Genomic DNA, 21,001 nt, shown 5'->3' with positions numbered 1-21,001 from the left:
GGCCGAGGGGGAGGGTCCGAATGTGCCAGATACCTACCCATCAGGTGCAGCCACGGAGAGCAGAGCACCCAGGCAACCTGGAATGGGAAGAAGCCCTGCCACACACAGTATCAACTGTTGCGCAAGGGATTGCTTGGTCCACGCAACCTGTCTAGGTCTTATGTCAACTACTACTATTTATCATTTCAATAGCATTGGAAGGTGTACATTTAACATGTAAATAGACGGTCACTGCTCAGAAGAGCTTACAATCTAGTTTTGACAAGACAGACAGAAGATTTAGGAGTCGGGGAGTTTCTTCTATTCTCTTCCCGATCTCATAAGCCCAGTTTCTTTCATCCCATGTACGCTTCCTTTCTGTCACTCCCAGCTGCCCTTCTTACAACCTGCACCGGACATCCAGTCCTGGTGAATCCTGGGATTCAAGTTCAATTCCTACCACCCCTGACTGTGTGCGTGGCTCAGAGAAACATCCCTTTTTCTCCCTGCCTTCCCGGCTCTGACCCTGATCCCAGCGGCACATAAGACTCTGACCGTTTCATTCTGTAATCTAGCGCATTGATTTTAAATTAAACTAAACTAAACTAACTAAACTAAACCTTAGGTTTGTATACCGCATCTTCTCCACAATCGTAGAGCTCGGCACGGTTTACAGGAGCTGGGATAGAAAAGGAACTCCAATGAAGGGTTATAGGCCTTAGTATAAAGAATGTTTAGAGGGGCTTAGTATACCAGAGAGGGAGGAAGTATTACATTTTTGAGAATAGTCAAGTTTTCAGATGTTTGCGGAAAAGTTGGAGGGAGCTCAGATTCTGAAGTGGGGAGGTAAGGTTGTTCCAGAGTAGAGAATGACATGGTGACAAAATTCATCACCGTTTCCGTCCCCGCGGATAACCGCGGGAAATAAACCAATGTCATTTTTTAGTGTCTATTTCAACCTCAGTCCTTCTACACCAGCATTCTTCAAAGCAAAGCTTGAGGGTCAGTAGTTGTGGCCATTCATATTCTGATTCTTCCCTCTCTCCTTAAAGAATGACATGAAGATGGTTTCCCGCGGTTATCCGCGGGGACGGGAACGGTGATGAATTTTGTCACCGTGTCATTCTCTATTCCAGAGCTCAGTGATTCTGAAGGGGAGAGAGGTCCCTAGTTTTCCAGCATGTGAAATGCCTTTTAATGAGGAGAAGGATAGTTTTAATTTTTGGGTAGATCTGGTGGTATTAGGATTTGAGGAATTCCAAGAAATTGGAATAAAGGGAGGAAGGATGCCATGTAGGATCTTGAAAGTTAGGCAGGCGCATTTAAAGTGGACCCTGGAGATTACTGGAAGCCAGTGAAGCTTGGAAAGGAGCAGTGAGACACGGTCAAATTTACTTTTTGCGAAGATAAGCTTAGCCGCAGCATTCTGAATCCGCTGAAGTCTTTGAAGACTTTTCTTTGTTAGGCTTAAGTAGATAGAGTTGCAATAGTCCAGTCTGAAAAGGATGGTGGATTGAACAAGAACAGCAAAGTGTTTTTGATGGAAGCAGGATCTCACTTTCCTCAGTGTGTGAAGGCTGAAAAAGTATTTTTTTTACCAAGGAATTGAGGTGGTTATTGAAGGACAATGTAGAATCAATGATGATGCCCAGAACTTTGCTGGAGAACTCAAGCTGCAGTGTGGAGCCAGAGGACAGTGGGATGAAAGTGGGTAGATGGTCTAATTTTGGGCCGAGCCAAAGTAGTTTTGTTTTGGACTCTGTCAATTTCATTTGTACAGTGAGGGCCCAGGATTGGAGGTTCGTTATACATGAGGATATGTTCTCAGAGAGGTTAGTGAGGTTCAAGTCGGTCTCGAGGAGGACAAGGATGTCATCAGCATAAGTGTAAAGTGTTTCTAGGGGGGATAGATGGAGGAGTTTCAGGGAGGACATATAGATGTTGAAAAGAATAGGAGATAGAGGTGAGCCCTGTGGGACTCCACATATCGGTTTCCAGGGGGAGGATGAGGTGCCATTCATGTTGACAGTGTAAGAGCGGGAACGTAAGAATTTCGAGAACAAGTCTAGGACTGTGGAGTTAATGCCTATCTTGGAGAGTTGGTAAACTAGAATATCATGATGGACAATGTCAAAAGCTGCAGAAAGGTCGAATTGTAGAAGAACTGCGAACTTATTACGAGAATGAAGTTGATGAACCTTTGAGATTAAAGAGGTCAATAGGGATTCGGTGCTGAAGTTGGGACGAAAGCCATATTGGTAAGGTAGGAGAATAGAGAATCTCTCTAAATAGGATGAAAGTTGGGTAGATATGATAGACTCTAGCATCTTGGTTAGGAGAGGGATATTTGCTATTGGGCGATAGCTGGATGGTGTGGAAGGGTCTAGGTCAGCTTTTTTCAGTAGTGGGGTCAAGGCAATATGACCCATTTCTGGGGAAAATAGGCCCGATTGTAGGGCAGAGTTTATAAGTTTGGTAAGAGATGAGATGGCCTGTGCGAGAATTTTCTCGTATAGGTAGGAGGGGAATGGGTCCAAGGTATAGTTGCAGGATTTCAGTTTGAGGCAGAGTTTAAAGACCAGGGATTCGGATACGTGCTCAAAGGTAGTACAGGATCTGTCGACTGGGATAAGGTTGGAGACTGTTAGGGTAGGGCACCGGGGAGTTGTAGGAGACTGCAGATGGGAAGGAGCATCTTAAGGTAGTGACCTTTTCATTGAAGAATTTTGCTAGAACATCGGCTGAAGGAGAGGAGGGGAGCAAGGTAGAGTCGATTTTGGAAGTTAAGGAGCGCCAGATGTTGAACAATGTACTACTCTGGTTGTTGGATCTGGAGATTTTATCACCATAGAAGTTCTTCCTTCCTTTTTTTAGTACTGTATTGTAAAACTTAATATTGGCCCTCCAGGACTGTCTATCTGTAGGGGATTTAGATTTTTTTCCATTTTCGCTCCAGAGCTCGACATTTCTGCTTCAGTTCTTTGTGATATGGGAGGTACCAAGGGGCCTTACGGGAGTAGGAGACAGTTTTAGTGGATAGTGGAGCGAGGGAGTGGTAGGTGGACTCGGAGAGGGCGACCCAGTTATGCCAATTGATTTCTGAATCTACAGGCTTAGGAGCGGAGGAAAATTGGATGAGAAATTTGGTCCAGAATGATTCGCTCATAATTTTTTTGTGGAAGGTAATGGAATTTGAGGTACGGGGTGGGGCCCCAAGATGCGACATGAAAATGGGGAGACAGAAAGCCCCTAAGAAGTGGTCGGACCAAGGGACGTGTTCCTAGCAAGTGTCATCGGCTGAAGTTTTGTAAGCGGTAAGATCAAGGAAACTAATGATGTCTAGTGTGTGCCCCTTTTCATGGGTTGGAGAGGATGCAGGGGGGGGGAACCTAGAGTGGTAAGGAAGTTATTAAATTCAGTCGCATCCTTGCTGGTGATGTAATCATCAGGGGTCACACTAACTCAGGAGGGAAACTCTGTACAGGGACTTAGCAAACACAAGGTATGGAGAGCTATGTATGTCAATGCACACAGTTTGGGCAATAAAATTCTAAATTTAGAGACGGAAATAATGAACGCCGACCTAGACGTAGTGGCGATATCCGAAACTTGGTTCACGGACTCACAAGGGTGGGATATGGTTATACCGGGTTACAACTTACTCCGTCGAGACAGGGAGGGCAAGTTAGGAGGAGGGGTAGCTCTATACACTAGAGAAGACATCAAAACTACCATAATCACAGATGTCAAGTATACCGGGGAATCCCTCTGGGTGAACCTGGCTAGAGGAAATGAAAAATGCCTGTATCTTGGTGTGATTTACAGACCTCCAAGACAACAGGTAGACAAGGATATGGAATTAATCGAAGACATTGAAAACATCACCTTGCGTGGGGACACAGTACTGTTAGGGGTTTTTAATACGCCCGATACAGATTGGAATGCACTTACCGCACAAACTAGCGGCAGCAGAAGGTTGTTAACCTCCATAAAGGGTGCACGGCTCAAACAATTGGTATTGGAGCCCACTAGGGACCAGGCGTTACTAGACCTGGTACTCACCAACGGAGACAGCGTATCGGAAGTTTCGGTAGGTGATACGCTGGCCTCCAGCGACCATAACATGGTTTGGTTCAACCTTCGGAAGGGTTTCTCCAGATCGACCACAACAACAAAGGTCCTAAATTTTCGTGGCACTGACTTCAAACGCATGGGAGACTTCGTCCATCGGGCACTGCAAGACCATGCCGAAACCAATAATGTAGAGGCTATGTGGGCAAACCTGAAATCTACCCTACATGAAGCAATAAATCGCTATATAAAAACAACAAGCAAACGACGGAGGAATAACAGACCCCAGTGGTTCACTACAGAAATCTCGGACCTCGTTAAGAAAAAGAAAAAAGCATTTGTTTCCTACAAACACTCAGGAAGAGGAGCAGTAAAAGAAGACTATCTGGCCAAGTCCAAAGCTGTCAAAACGGCAGTCAGAGAGGCCAAGCTTCGGATAGAAGATAATCTAGCAAAGGACATTAAGAAAAGGGATAAATCCTTCTTCAGGTACATCAGTGATAGGAAAAGAATCACAAATGGGATAGTACGCCTTAGGAAAGCAGACGGGACTTATGCAGAATCAGATTCCGATAAAGCCGAACTACTAAACGAATACTTCTGCTCAGTCTTTACCTGCGAGGCGCCAGGGTCCGGTCCACAGTTGCAAGCAAGGCATAGCTCAGATGACCCGTTCTGGAATTTCGAGTTTACACCCAGCAGCGTCTACTCTGAACTATTAAGACTCAAAGTGAACAAAGCCATGGGACCGGACAATCTACACCCCAGGGTGCTTAGAGAGCTGTGTGATGTCCTGGCAGAGCCATTGTCTGTGCTCTTCAATCTTTCCTTGAAGGCGGGAAGAGTCCCCTTGGACTGGAAAACAGCCAATGTAATCCCACTCCACAAAAAGGGCTGCAGGACAGAGGCTGAGAATTACAGACCGGTGAGTCTCACATCCATAGTGAGTAAACTCATGGAAACACTAATTAAGCATAAATTAGATACGATCCTAGACGAGAAGAATCTACGGGATCCCCGCCAACATGGATTTACCAAGGGCAGGTCCTGCCAATCCAATCTAATTAGTTTCTTTGACTGGATAACAAGGAAACTGGATGTGGGTGAGTCCCTAGACATCGTTTACTTGGACTTTAGTAAAGCTTTTGATAGCATTCCGCACCGCAGACTATTGAACAAGATGAAATCAATGGGACTGGGAGAGACGTTAACTACATGGGTCGGTAATTGGCTAAACAGTAGACTTCAGAGAGTGGTGGTAAATGGTGCCCCTTCAAAAACGTCGGAGGTGATCAGTGGAGTGCCTCAGGGCTCGGTCTTGGGCCCAATCCTCTTCAACATATTTGTGGGAGATCTGACTCAGGGGCTTCAGGGTAAAATCACATTATTCGCCGATGACGCCAAACTATGCAACATAGTAAGTGAGAACACTTTACCAGACAGTATGACGCAGGACCTACTTCTATTGGAACACTGGTCCTCGACTTGGCAGCTAAACTTCAATGCTAGAAAATGTAAGGTCATGCACCTCGGCAGCAGGAATCCATGCAAAACTTACACACTAAATGGTGAAACCTTAGTTAGGACCAAGGCGGAACGTGATTTGGGGGTGATCATTAGCGAAGACATGAAGACTGCCAATCAAGTGGAGAAGGCTTCATCAAAGGCAAGACAAATGATGGGTTGTATCCGAAGAAGTTTTATCAGCCGGAAGCCCGAAGTTATAATGCCATTGTACAGATCCATGGTGAGGCCTCATCTGGAATATTGTGTACAATTCTGGAGGCCACATTACCAAAAAGATGTGCTGAGAGTTGAGTCGGTTCAAAGAATGGCCACCAGAATGGTCTCGGGACTCAAAGACCTCCCGTATGAAGAAAGGCTGAATAAATTGCAGCTATATTCACTCGAAGAACGTAGAGAGAGAGGAGACATGATAGAGACGTTTAAATATATCACCGGCCGTATTGAGGTGGAGGATGATATCTTCTTTTTTAAAGGTCCCTCTGCAACAAGAGGACATCCGCTGAAAATCAGGGGTGGGAAATTTCATGGCGACACCAGGAAGTTCTTCTTCACCGAAAGGGTGGCCGATCGTTGGAATGAACTTCCACTTCAGGTGATTCAGGCCAGCAGCGTGAAGGATTTTAAAAGGAAATGGGATACACATGTGGGATCTCTAGGGGGTAAATTCAAGGGGGTAGGGTTGTTGGAGTGGGCAGACTTGATGGGCTGTGGCCCTTTTCTGCCGTCATCTTCTATGTTTCTATGTTAGGTGGAGATTGATATCCCCAATGATCAGTAATCTTTGAAATTTGAGGAAGGCATTTGTTATGGTCTCGAGGACGAGTTTGGAGGATTTGTACCAAGTGGTAGGTGGGCGATATAAAAGCAGGATACCCAGTGGGTGAAGGTGGAGTTCATCGTTGACTGAGGCTAGCATATATTCTATTTTGAGGAGCTGGACATCGAAGAACGATTTGTAGAGAAGTGCCAGGCCACTTCCTTTTCGGTTAGTTCTGGGTGAGAAGAGGCCTTGGTAGTCGTGGGAGCAGAGTTCATTTTGTGTAAATAGGTCATCTTTTGTAATCCATGATGTATAGGAATCCAGGGTCAAAATCCTCGAGTAGGTCCTTCAAAATTTGAGTCTTGTTGCATGCGGATCTGGCGTTGCAATAAAGTATCGGGACTGGGGTGAGAGAGTCAGAGGCATGGTTGGGAAGATTGGCAGGGGGAACAGGCTTTAAAGAAGCGTGGTTGACTCTTTGAGGTTTTTTTTTTGAAGGGATGATTTCTGGTGCGTATCAGCATGGGGATTCTGAGGCCAGGGCAGATATTACTGACATTTGTGGAGTCGAGTAGGTTGGGAGAAGGAGGTTTCAAGCAGAGGGTGGTGTTGAAGGATGAGCAGAGTAGGAGAAGAAAGAGCCACGAAGGTGGCTTCATGATGAGAATTAGGGAAGCCTTTGGGGGGGGTAATTTTGGAGCAGAGGAAAGGCTTACTCTCAACTCAGGGAGAAAGCTAGGGACTTATTTAATCTCTGAGAGATGGTTTAAAACAGGAGGGCAACTCGGTACCTAACTGAGGCTAGTAAGACAAGAACGGAGGTATGACTTAAGCGTCAATTAGTTTTTTGGGAGAGCTTAATCAGAGGAAGAGCTAGGCAACTTGGCATCTAAACAAGTAGAAACTTAGCACATAGCCCGATCCTTAGCAGTGAGTACAGCTTAGCATCTCTAGTGTTTTCATGTGGGAACCTAAACTGGGCATCTAATCAGGGTAAAACTTAGCACTATGCTCAACTAATATCTGTTAGTTTCATTGAGAGCAAAATCAGGGTGGAACTTAGCATCTAGATAAGGAGAAAACTTAGCACTGAGTCTGATCATTAACACTGAGCACAACTTAGCAACTGGATAGTATCGTGTAAGAACTTAGACAAGGTAAAGTTTAGCATTAGGTCCAGTCGGGCTAAGAGAAAGCAATCCTTCATGCATAAGAGGTGTCAGGCAGAGGAAGGAGGGAACAAGATGGAGGAGAGCTTCCTCCTTCCTCTGCCTTGAAGAGTCGCTGGGGAGAAAACTTTCGGCGGCCCTCAATGGGCTGAAGAGGAGTCAGACGCTGCAGTGGGCAGAATCAGCCCAATCAATCCTGCACAGGCAGGAAGCTTTTCTGCGGCCCTCAATGGGCTGGAGGGAAGCAGGGGCACAAAGTGAGCAGAGGCAGGGCCGATCCCTCCTGGGGTAGGTGAATTCTATAAACGATGCTTAAAAATGGGAGCCGTAAAAAAATCAGCGCTATGCCGACTCCCGCACCTGCTGCTGACCACGTGAGCCACTTTATTGAAATGCTCCTGACACACCCTTAGCTCCCCTTTTGAGATAAGTGCTATGGGATGTCATAATAACATAAGAATTGCCATACTGGGACAGACCGGAAGGTCCATGAAGCCCAGTATCCTGTTTCCAACAGTGGCCAACCCAGGTCCCAAGTACCAGGCAGAAACCCAAAGAGTAGCAACATTCCAGAGTTCAGATTGTGATGCCATAATGCCTCATTCCACCAATGCCTAAGAGCCAACCTTATCAGTGATGTCACAATACTTGCCTCACATAAGAGCTGACATACTGGGACAGACCGAAGGTCCCTCAAGCCCAGTATATTGTTTCGGCAGTGGTCAACCCAGGTCCCAAGTACCAGGCAGAAACCCAAAGAGTAGCAACATTCCAGAGCTGAGATTGTGATATCATAATGCCTCATTCCACCAATGCCTAAGAGCCAATCTCATTGGTGATGTCACAATAGCTTGGCTCACATAAGAGCTGCTGTACTGGGACAGACCAAAGGTCCATCAAGCCCAAAAGTGGCCAACCCAGGTCCCAAGTGTCTAGCTAGATCCCAAGTAGTAAAACAGATTCTATGCTGTTTATCCTAGGAATAAGCAATGAATTTCCCCAAGCCATCTCAATAATGGCCTATGGACTTCTTTTTAAGGAAATTATCCAAATCTTTTATAAACCCTGCTAAGCTAACTGATTTCACCACATTCTCTGGCAAAGAATTCCAGAGTTTAATTACATGTTGTGTGAAGAGATATTTTCTCCGGTTTGTTTTAAATCTACTACATAGTAGCTTCATTTCATGCCCCCCTAGTATTTTGTATACGTTGGAGTCCAGTGTTATAGAATAGCGCAAAGCAGGATGCACACGCAGATTCTAATGGATGCCAATGAACTTCAATGACTGGTTATTCATACCCAATTATTGATGGTCCAGAGCTTGTTATTCAATTAATTTTGTGTGTACACATCTCAGGTGCATGCAGAAAGCTGGGGTTAGGGCACAAAATTGCGTCTTACCAGTTATAGAATACCTAGTTACATGCACAACGTAATTCAAGTTTCAAGTTCAAGTTTTTATTAGTATTTGATGAATCGCTTATTCAAGTTGCTAAGCAATTTACAACTACATAAAATAGTGTTAAATAATTTAAGTAACTTAAAACTTACAAATCTAAGACAGACACGAAACATGAGGGATAGAGGGACAAAGTTACATGTTCTAGGTTTAAGAAAAAAGATAAAAACAATAGGATGGGTAAAAGACTGAGCCAAAAATCTTCGTCTAAAATTAGATATTAAATGTGTCTTTAAAAAGATAACTTTTAAGAAATTTTTTAAATTGGTTGAAGTCTATTTCCTCTCTAATATACTGGGGAAGTGAGTTCCATAGCTGGGGGGCCATTACTGAGAACATATCCTGTCTTCTAATACCTATAATTTCCAATGAAGGGACCGTTAGGAGATTTTGTGATGTCGAACGAAGGGACCGGGAAGTATTATGGGGGATGAGCATTCTGTCAATAAATTGAGGTTCTTTAAAGATTAAAGTTTTAAATACTAAAAGTAGTATTTTGAATGTAATGTGGTGACTAATTGGGAGCCAATGGGGGTTGATCAGCAGAGGGATGACATGATCATATTTTTTATCGTTGTGGATGAGTTTAACGGCCGTGTTTTATATTATTTGGAGACGTCTTTTTTCCTTTTGTGTAATTGACAAAATTAGCTTCCAGTTGGCATTAATTCGTAGTTATGTGTTTTGCTGCACTTAGGGCCAGATTATATAAATGGTGCCTAAGTGTGCCTTTACTGCAGGGGCTTGCCTAGCACTTGCGCTCTAAGCAGGGCTGTGGAGTCGGTAGATAAATGTTCCGACTCCGACTCTTCAGTTTTTTGTATTTCAGACTCCGACTCCGACTCCAGGTACCCGAAATTTCCTCCGACTCCGACTCCACAGCACTGGTTAATTTTCAGATCGTTAAAATGGAATGTCAGGTTGAGAGAAATGAGCATTTTCGACACCACCTTCTTTTTGCTTTCAATCAAGGTTCTAAGGCCACAGAAGCTGCTCGCAACATTTGTGCTGTGTATATAATGGGTGCTATAGCTGAAAGAATCGCTCGCGATTGGTATGCCAAGTTCAAAAATGGAGTCGGTAGATAAATGTTCTGACTCCGACTCCTCAGTTTTTTGTACTTCTGACTCCGACTCCGACTCCAGGTACCCGAAATTTCCTCTGACTCCGACTCCACAGCACTGGTTAATTTTCAGATCGTTAAAATGGAATGTCAGGTTGAGAGAAATGAGCATTTTCGACACCACCTTCTTTTTGCTTTCAATCAAGGTTCTAAGGCCGCAGAAGCTGCTCGCAACATTTGTGCTGTGTATATAGTGGGTGCTATAGCTCAAAGAATCGCTCGTGATTGGTATGCCAAGTTCAAAAATGGAGTCGGTAGATAAATGTTCCGACTCCGACTCCTCAGTTTTTTGTACTTCAGACTCCGACTCCGACTCCAGGTGCCCGAAATTTCCTCCGACTCCGACTCCACAGCACTGGTTAATTTTCAGATCGTTAAAATGGAATGTCAGGTTGAGAGAAATGAGCATTTTCGACACCACCTTCTTTTTGTTTTCAATCAAGGTTCTAAGGCCGCAGAAGCTGCTCGCAACATTTGTGCTGTGTATATAGTGGGTGCTATAGCTGAAAGAATCGCTGGCGATTGGTATGCCAAGTTCAAAAATGGAGTCGGTAGATAAATGTTCCGACTCCGACTCCTCAGTTTTTTGTACTTCAGACTCCGACTCCGACTCCAGGTGCCCGAAATTTCCTCCGACTCCGACTCCACAGCACTGGTTAATTTTCAGATCGTTAAAATGGAATGTCAGGTTGAGAGAAATGAGCATTTTCGACACCACCTTCTTTTTGCTTTCAATCAAGGTTCTAAGGCCGCAGAAGCTGCTCGCAACATTTGTGCTGTGTATATAATGGGTGCTATAGCTGAAAGAATCGCTCGCGATTGGTATGCCAAGTTCAAAAATGGAGTCGGTAGATAAATGTTCTGACTCCGACTCCTCAGTTTTTTGTACTTCTGACTCCGACTCCGACTCCAGGTACCCGAAATTTCCTCCGACTCTGACTCCACAGCACTGGTTAATTTTCAGATCGTTAAAATGGAATGTCAAGTTGAGAGAAATGAGCATTTTCGACACCACCTTCTTTTTGCTTTCAATCAAGGTTCTAAGGCCGCAGAAGCTGCTCGCAACATTTGTGCTGTGTATATAGTGGGTGCTATAGCTGAAAGAATCGCTCGCGATTGGTATGCCAAGTTCAAAAATGGAGTCGGTAGATAAATGTTCCGACTCCGACTCCTCAGTTTTTTGTACTTCTGACTCCGACTCCGACTCCAGGTACCCGAAATTTCCTCTGACTCCGACTCCACAGCACTGGTTAATTTTCAGATCGTTAAAATGGAATGTCAGGTTGAGAGAAATGAGCATTTTCGACACCACCTTCTTTTTGCTTTCAATCAAGGTTCTAAGGCCGCAGAAGCTGCTCGCAACATTTGTGCTGTGTATATAGTGGGTGCTATAGCTCAAAGAATCGCTCGTGATTGGTATGCCAAGTTCAAAAATGGAGTCGGTAGATAAATGTTCCGACTCCGACTCCTCAGTTTTTTGTACTTCAGACTCCCACTCCGACTCCAGGTGCCCGAAATTTCCTCCGACTCCGACTCCACAGCACTGGTTAATTTTCAGATCGTTAAAATGGAATGTCAGGTTGAGAGAAATGAGCATTTTCGACACCACCTTCTTTTTGTTTTCAATCAAGGTTCTAAGGCCGCAGAAGCTGCTCGCAACATTTGTGCTGTGTATATAGTGGGTGCTATAGCTGAAAGAATCGCTCGCGATTGGTATGCCAAGTTCAAAAATGGAGTCGGTAGATAAATGTTCCGACTCCGACTCCTCAGTTTTTTGTACTTCAGACTCCGACTCCGACTCCAGGTGCCCGAAATTTCCTCCGACTCCGACTCCACAGCACTGGTTAATTTTCAGATCGTTAAAATGGAATGTCAGGTTGAGAGAAATGAGCATTTTCGACACCACCTTCTTTTTGCTTTCAATCAAGGTTCTAAGGCCGCAGAAGCTGCTCGCAACATTTGTGCTGTGTATATAGGGGGTGCTATAGCTGAAAGAATCGCTCGCGATCGGTATGCCAAGTTCAAAAATGGAGTCGGTAGATAAATGTTCCGACTCCGACTCCTCAGTTTTTTGTACTTCTGACTCCGACTCCGACTCCAGGTACCCGAAATTTCCTCCGACTCCGACTCCACAGCACTGGTTAATTTTCAGATCGTTAAAATGGAATGTCAGGTTGAGAGAAATGAGCATTTTCGACACCACCTTCTTTTTGCTTTTAATCAAGGTTCTAAGGCCGCAGAAGCTGCTCGCAACATTTGTGCTGTGTATATAGTGGGTGCTATAGCTCAAAGAATCGCTTGTGATTGGTATGCCAAGTTCAAAAATGGAGTCGGTAGATAAATGTTCTGACTCCGACTCATCAGTTTTTTGTACTTCTGACTCCGACTCCGACTCCAGGTACCCGAAATTTCCTCCGACTCCGACTCCACAGCCCTGGCTCTAAGGTTATAGAACACTGTTAATTATACACCTAACAAGTTTCAAGTTTATTAAGATTTGTTATCTACGCAATATCATATATTTCAATGTGTATAACAATTAAAAAAAATAAAAATAAAAAAGGGGGAGAACAAAACAAGACATTGTATACAAATTATATACGTTCTAATACAAACTGGTACAAAAGGCAAGGGGGATGAACTACAATCTTTAAAGAAAGAAAAATAAACATTTAGGGAAGAACACATATGGTGGGAGCACATAAGAAGAAAATAAAGAATAATTTGGCGACCTTCTCATAAGATTCATTAAGGTCTAAAGATTCAGTACTTGGTAAGTTATGCTTTCTATGTTTTGAAACAAGAAAAAACCTCCCAAACCCCAAGAATAAAAAATGGATTAGGGGGAGAGACAAAGGCAAACGAAGGCCTCAGTTAACTTTAACCAAAATTTGTTAGAACGGGAGAGCCCTCAGTCACACAGCCACCAAATTTTGGTTAAAGTTAGCTGAGGTCTTCGTTTGCCTTTGTCTCTCCCCCTTATCCATTTTTTATTCTTGGGGTTTGGGAGGTTTTTTCTTGTTTCGTGATTTTTTACCTCCCTCATATTAGGGTTTCATTTTTGTTCTTCTATGTTTTGAAAGCATCCTTGTACAGAAAGCTTTTTAAGGAGCGCTTGAATTTTTCTAAGGAAGGTTCATTACGTAGATATAGTGGTAAATTGTTCTAAAGCTGGGGTGCTATGACCGAGAAAATAGTAGATCTCCTGGTCCCTATTATTTTTAGAGAAGGAATAGTTAATAAATGTTGTTTGTTGATCTGAGTGCCCTAAATGAAGAATACGGTATCAAAAGACGATCCAAAAATAGCGGCGCATGTGATTGTTGAATTTTTAAAGTTAACAGTAAGATTTTTAAAAGTTACTCTATGTGTGATTGGTGTGGTGTAACGTGGTCATTTAGGAGCGAGCATTTACGCCAAACTTTGGTGTGCTGGTCGCGGGTAAAGTTTGGCACAATGGCAGTCACGCGGGTAAAGATTTCCACAATGGCAGTTACGCGAGAGAACATGCACGTAGGGCCAGATTCAGTAAATAAAGCTGAAAATCAGGGGCTCAGGGAAAACCGGCGCTCTGGGACGAGCGCTCTTTATAGAACAGCTGGTCGCACCGACTCCCAGTTGCGCCAACTGAAATCTGGTGAATATCCTGGAGCACAAGTTGAGTGAGCATCTCTGGAATTCTATAAACACTACACTCAATTTTTCAGGTCACCTCTGAACCCGCCTATGCCCTTCCCGTGGCCCTGCCCTCCTTGGGGTGCACAGTGTTATAATGTCAACGACTGATGGTTAGCATCCCATTATTGACTCTTAATGCCTCGTTAACCTATTAAGTGGCACATCCATCTTAGGATCACATTCAAATATCGTTACACAACCCTGGCCAATATTTATAGAATCCAGCAACTAATTTTTGGTAACCTATCAGGGATTAACCCCAGTATGACTACAGAATTACAAATAGAGAGGGTCGTTAGCCAGGCATAACCTCGGAGAATCGAGCTGGCGAGCAGGGCACGACACATGCGGGATGGGGCTGGGAGGAAAGGGGACCTTTTGGGTGTACCTGTCTTCGGGAGCTGCGGATTGGTGACTGGAAGCGACACCTCGGAGAGTGGGAGAATGTAGACATCTGGGACGGACTGGGAAGAGGATGATTCCTCAGCGGGTGGGGTGTACTCCCCTGAGTAATCGTCCCCGTCTGCATTTTCAAATTCCTGCAAACGAGAGAGTGAGAAATGGGTAAGGATGTGTGGAAATCAAATACGGTTTGGCAAGAATGCACCAGTTTCTCATCTCACTGTGAAGATTCTGACTGAAGAATACAAGGACAGAGTCTTTTGGATAGCCAGAGATCGAATGGATTTTTCCTACCCAAAGACATGGTCTTATGGACAAATGGGATAAACTTCAACCTTGCCAATTTTCAGTTTTTTGGATCTAGTGCAGGGGTAGGGAACTCCGGTCCTCGAGAGCCGTATTCCAGTCGGGTTTCCAGGATTTCCCCAATGAATATGCATGAGATCTATTTGCATGCACTGCTTTCAATGCATATTCATTGAGGAAATCCTGAAAACCCGACTGGAATACAGCTCTCGAAGCCCGGAATTCCCTACCCTTGATCTAGTGCATCAAGACTTTAATATTTACTATGGATGAATGGACCAGTGGCGAAGTAAGGGTGAGGAGGGGGGCAGTCCGCCTCGGGCGCCATGTTGATAGGGGCACTGGCACCCCTCCTCCTCTCTGCCCTGCTTCTTCCCACTCCTCCCCTCGTCCTCTTCCCTTTAACATGCTCTTTGTGAACGCATCATCTCTCCCACTGATGTCACTTCCGGGTGCCGTGCATTAGAAGTGATGTCAGCAGGAGAGACGACTGGGTCATGAGGAGCACGTTGAAGTTCATGTTGCGGTGAACAAATAGAGGTACAGGGGAAGGGATGGGGAGGGTGTGCGTATGGCAGAGGGGAGCGGGGGGGGGGAGTGGGGGAGGGGCACCAACACCCTGGGCGCCTGTAACCCTTGCTTCGCCACTGGAGTGGACAAAACTAAAAGCCAATGAATTTCGCAGATTTTTGTACCATCTCCATTGGCCTCATGTACAAATGGGCCAACCATCTGCATTAAGCCTCCTATCTCAACCAACGGGAATTCTTTGCTACATGTTTCAGAGATGTCCAAGGAGGGAGATTTTCTGTCTGAGTCTGGATTCTTGGCGGCCCCTATTGTGATGCAGTTTAGAACATAAGCATTGCCTCTGCCGGGTCAGACCAGGGATCCATCATACCCAGCAGTCCGCTTCCGCCGCGGCCCCCAGGTTCGTGACCTGTAAGTCATTACCTAAATTCTTTATTCCCTATTCATTAGTACTCGTATACCCTTCAATCCCCTTCTCCTTCAGGAAGTCATCCAATCCCTTTTTGAAGCCCAATATTGTACTCTTCCCTATCACCTCCACTGGGAGAGCATTCCATGTGTCCATCACCCTCTGAGTGAAGAAGAACTTCCTAGCATTTGTTTTGAATCTGTCTCCCTTCAATTTTTCTGAATGCCCTGTTGTTTTTGTTGGCCCTGTATGTCTGAAGAATCTGTCCTTCTCCACCTTCTCTATGCCTTTCATGATTTTATAAGTCTCTATCGTGTTCCCTCTAAGTCTCCACTTCTCTAGGGTAAAGAGTCCCAGCTTCTCCAACCTTTCAGCATATGAAAGGTTTTCCATGCCCTTAATCATCCTTGTCGCCCTTCTCTGGACCCTCTCGAGTTTAGTATCTGCAGTACTGATGTCAAAAGACAACAAATCCCACAATGCACTGGAGCTCTATGTACAAAAAAAACAGAGTGGCTAGAAGTTTCCCTCCTTCAGTTGGGTCATTCAGCTGTTTCCCTGTGATCACCCTAGTGGCTTTAGGTTTAACTTAGAGAATGACACAGTGACAGAATTTGTCCCCGTCCCTGCGGATAACTGTGGGGAACTACCCCCATTTCATTCTTTATGGAGAGAGGGAAGAATCAGAGTATGACTGGGCACTGACCCACTGACCCTCAAGCCTTACAATAAAGAATGCTAGTTGAGATAGACATTAAAGAATGACGCAGGATGGTTTCCAGCCACTGACCCTCAAGCTTTGCATTGAAGAATGCTGGTGTAGGACTGAGGTTGAGATAGACACCAGAGAATGACACGGTGACAAAATTCATCACCGTCCCCGTCCCCGCGGATAACCGCGGGAAATAATCCCATGTCATTTTCTAATGTCTATTTCAACCTCGGTCCTTCTACACCAGCATTCTTCAAAGCAAAGCTTGCGGGTCAGTGATTGTGCCCAATTATACTCTGATTCTTTCCTCTCTCCTTAAAGAATGACATGAAGATTGGGGACGGGAACGGTGATGAATTCTGTCACCGTGTCATTCTCTAATAGACACTAAAGAATGACACGGGATGGTTTCCTACAGTTATCCATAAGGACGGTGACAAATTCTGTCACCATGTCACCTGTTCCTTGTTCATCTAGCTCAATCCAAACAGACCAACATGGTCCAGTTTCACTTGTCTCCATGGAGGGGCAGCTCCCTGACTTTTCCTCCATCTCCCCCACATCACTCACCTTGAACCCGACATCTCCTCGCTTGCAGCACAGACAGGTGAGGAGGAGGAAGACGAAGGCCAGAAGCCCCGAGCAGGAAATTAGGACCACAGCATAGGGCGGTGCCAGAGGCAATCGTCCTTGGGAAGTACCATCTGACAGGAAAGAGGAAAAGAGCCAGTAGTCAGGATCAGAACTTTCACCACAAGATGGACGTAACGCATCTCCTACATTCGCTCCTTCAGTGTTTGTCAGTGTTTACGCTATCTGTGCGTGTGTAGGGTTATAATATGGCTCCAGAAAAAATTAGAACAGTCTTCTGGAAGAGATGGCTGAGACAAAGATTGTGTCTGAATTCAAGAAAGCCTCTTAGAGAGAGGAAGAGATAATGGTTACTGCGGATGGGCAGACTGGATGGGCCATTTGGCCTTTATCTGCCATCATGTTTCTAGAAAGGATTGAGACATCCGGATTTTACTTCCATTGAAATATGTCCTCCTTATTCTGGAGCCATATGGTAACCCTACGTATGTGAATATGGACCTTTGTCTGGCATTCATCCGACTCAGATTAGAAGGAACCAGATTTAAAACAGCTTTTTATTGTACTGTAGGGGTCACCAGCTGGCTCTTTTTTTGTAGAACAGGCTAATTGTATGATCCTAGTTTCATTTTAGTAATTCTCCATTTCCCCAACAAAAACGGGGGAATAAAAACCCCATGGGACTCCATGTCCATGCCTGGGGTGGGAGCCCATAAAACCAAGTGTGGATCAGCCCCATCCTGCAAAACTGGAGGCAGTCACTCCCTTTGCCAACCAGCTCCATTCACCTGACAGGGTCGATCCAGTCTTGGGTTTACCCCATAGCATACAGGAACTTGTAGTTCTGATTGCTACATGTCCTAGCATGCCCTGCGGTAAACCCAGGACTGAATCAACACTGAATCTGAAGCCAGTTGTCAACCTTGATCTTGCTGTTACAGAGATGATTGAAAGTTGAATGTTTAAGTACGTTAATACTGCCCATCCTAAAATTCTAAGTGTTTTACAAAAACAGGTCATAAGAACTTAAGAATAACTGCTGCTGGGTCAGACTAGCAGACCATCATGCCCAGCAGGCCGCTCCCTTGACAGCCCTTAGGTCAAAGACCAGTAACCTAACTAAGTCTAGTCTTACCTGAGTACGTTCTGGTTCAGCAGGAACTTGTCTAACTTTGTCTTGAATCCCTGGAGGGTGTTTTCCCCTATAACAGCCTCTGGAAGAGCGTTCCAGATTTCTACCACTCTCTGGGTGAAGAAGAACTTCCTTAAGTTTGTACGGAATCTATCCCCTTTCAATTTTAGAGAGTGACCTCTCGTTCTCTCTACCTTGGAGAGGGTGAACAACTTGTCTTTATCTATTAAGTCTAGTCCCTTCATTATCTTGAATGTTTCGATCATGTCCCCTCTCAGGGGAGGAGTCCCAGTTTCTCTAATCTCTCACTGTACGGCAACTCCTCCAGCCCCTTAACCATTTTAGTCACTCTTCTCTGGACCCTTTTGAGTAGTACTATGTCCTTCTTCATTTACGGTGACCAGTGCTGGACGCAGTATTCCAGGTGGGGGCGTACCCATAAATTGAACAATATAAAACAAAATGACTTCTCAAACATAGAAATCTAGTACGCGGCCACTCTTACAAAAGAGCAAACAGCACTAACAATAAAAATACACTGCATCGATTGATACAATCTTCAGATTCATGCTCTGAAAACATCCTTCAGTTTCTCTTAAAATCTCTAAGCAGAGCAAATCTGGCATTCATCATTTAAGTGATGCCATCTACAGGGCTCCACTACTGATCCCGCAGGCAATGCCAAGGAACAGATTCGAGGGCGCCTGCTCCAGTGCTGGGGTTCCCATATGGCTCCAGAAAAAGGAGGACAGGTTTCAATGGAAGTAAAACTCGGATGCCTCAATCCACCCTCCTTTTTCTGGAGCCAAATGGTAACTCTACTCCAGCCAAACTCCTTGCAAAGAGGGTTGTCAAAAAGACAGTTCCAGTTTGGTCTGTGTTTTCCTGGATTTAGCAAGACTAACAGACTCTGAGTTCAGGGTGCACCTGTATCCAGATATCCTTGTGCACTTCCACACCTGTGGAATTATACAACATCCGTGCTGTGTGTCGTGTTCTGCACTGCATTTCAAGGCAGTATAGGGAGAGCCTGGTACTTCACTGGCATAACAATAATAAGGGACTTACTTCCCACATACACACAGAAGTGGAAGCTGACATAGCAAATGCATAAAAATCATGGATACACGAGGGATCCCCTCTACCATCAAACCATGTGATTCAGCCAGGAGGTGGTGGTGGGCTTTGGGCCCATCACATGTGGATGCCAAAGCACAAATATTTCCACCAGTTCCTCTCCTTTCCTTAAGAAAATCAGAACTATTCAGTGCATGGGGGGGGGGGAGGGGGGAGGAGGAGGACAAACCCAGAGAATGCACCAGCCTCTTTGGTTAACCTGGCACAAGGCTGTGACCCTTCGCTGTGCAAAAGCTGCGTCCTTCCTCCCAAAAATCGACAGCCTCTTCCTTAAACTGTTTTTTAGTGCATGGATGGCAAGATAAGTCACACACGGGATGGGGGTGGTCAGCTGGAAGGAGAGGGACCCGAGAAGAGTCCGGACAAAGTTTTCTGCTGTAACTCTAGCTTACGTGTGAATAGTGTGTAGAACTTCCCTCCCGGGTCAAGGAAGGGATGATGTGAGAGATGGATTTGGTGGAGGGCAGCAGGCAAAGAGAGAAACGAAGGAAGGTTAAAAAGGAAGCGAGGGCATGCACGCCTAAAGGGGGGGGGGGGGGGAAGAAAGTTGCATGAAAACAAAACAGAGGGCAGAAAAGTGGGTGAAAAAGATGGATGGGTAGCAAAGGAAGAGGGGAAAAGGCACAAGGAGAAGATGCTGTTCTTTCTCCAACAATTTTAACCTCTTTCCAGCTGGAACTCACCGCTCTCCGCAGGTGCGGCCAAGGCCTTCTCGGGGCTGAAGTACGACATGTGAACCAGCAGCAGGGAGAGGAGAGACCCCAGTGTCAGCATTTTAGGGAGCCAGCCTTCGAGTTCAGGGAGGGATCAGTCCCTACTGGAACACAGGGAGTTGCAGCAGCCGGCGGGAAGGGTTGAAAATTAAAAGGAAAACAAAATTAAGTGCACACAAGAACAGACAGACAGCAGTCATAGGCAGCAAGCCAGGCTGAGCTGAGGTTGAGAATTAAACACCAGCCACTGGGACAGTAAAAGGGCTAAGGGTGGCAGGGAAGGTGAGGGTGTGTTGAGGGTGCCAAGGCCTCTCACTTACCAATCTCCCCATCGATCCCACGGTGATACACAGGCTAGGCACAGATATCTGCTCATGTCTGAGGGTTTCTCACACCCGAAGGAATGAATCCTAAAGCAACAATAAAAAATAAAACAAAACAAGATATGTATATATATCTCAGCAAGCGACAGATCTTCCTCAGCTGCCTTAGTCCAACGGCACGCACAAAAGGCAGCGGTAGTATATTTTTTCCCCCATGGGTGTTTTTTTCTTCTTCCTTTTTTTTGTTTCCAGAGGGACCCTGGGATGTGGCATGAAAGACTTAAATCCTTCCAGCCTCCTCCCACCCTGTCAAAAATGTTGAAAATAATGATTTAGGAAGCATCATTAAAGAAAAAAAAAAAAGCATTTTAAAAGGATGCTGGGAAATGGATTGGTTTCTATTTTCCTTGTATGTATGTGTGTGTGTGTGTGTTTTGCAGGGCCCGGACAAGTGATGGAGACAAGCGCCACCCCTAGTGCCTCTCCCTCCCCCCACAGCCATCCGCTTGTGCCCGCCTGCCTCTGACTGCGAAGATACTGACTGGATGCTGGACCCGTCTGTTGGGAACCAGAAACGTGTGTGTGTGTGAGTGCATTAGGCGGGGAGAGGGATCTGGAAAGATGGCAGCGGATGGGGAGGGGAGGAGAGGGAGGGGGCAGGGGGTTTCCATGGAGACCTTCTCCATGGTAACAACCTCAGCACCAGCAGCATCGAGGGAATAGGGAGAAGGGAGGGGGGGGAGGGCAGGGAGAAGGTACCACTAGGATCCTCCTCTGGAAAGGGAAAAATCTGTTCCAGATCGCGAAGCAGCCCCTGAACAGAGAAACGCCGGTCTGATTCCTGCTGCTGAAGTGCAAGCAATGTTAAAAGCCTTCCCGAGCTCTTTTCCCCAGCGATGCCCATGTGTCACTCACTCACCCAGCAGGGAGGAGTGTTTATTTCACTTTTAAGAATGACAGAACGACTGTCAAAACC

The 21,001-nt window shown here is 45.4% G+C and overlaps 1 protein-coding gene across 1 annotated transcript in view; it reads right to left on the bottom strand.

The window, feature by feature from the left end:
- LMTK3 (lemur tyrosine kinase 3) overlaps positions 1 to 19,763 on the bottom strand; it is a 49,405-nt gene extending 29,642 nt beyond the window's left edge. The window contains exons 1-3 of the mRNA XM_033962398.1: positions 19,673 to 19,763; positions 16,700 to 16,833; positions 14,158 to 14,308 (exon numbers count right to left, since the gene is read on the bottom strand). Of these exons, the coding sequence (XP_033818289.1) occupies positions 14,158 to 14,308; positions 16,700 to 16,833; positions 19,673 to 19,763 (376 nt within the window). The remainder of the gene's footprint in view (positions 1 to 14,157; positions 14,309 to 16,699; positions 16,834 to 19,672) is intronic.
- Between the last annotated feature and the right edge of the window lie 1,238 nt (positions 19,764 to 21,001).

The sequence above is a fragment of the Geotrypetes seraphini genome, chromosome 10 (assembly GCF_902459505.1).
Source record: "Geotrypetes seraphini chromosome 10, aGeoSer1.1, whole genome shotgun sequence".
Lineage (NCBI taxonomy): Eukaryota > Metazoa > Chordata > Amphibia > Gymnophiona > Dermophiidae > Geotrypetes > Geotrypetes seraphini.
This window is presented reverse-complemented; position numbering and strand designations above follow the sequence as displayed.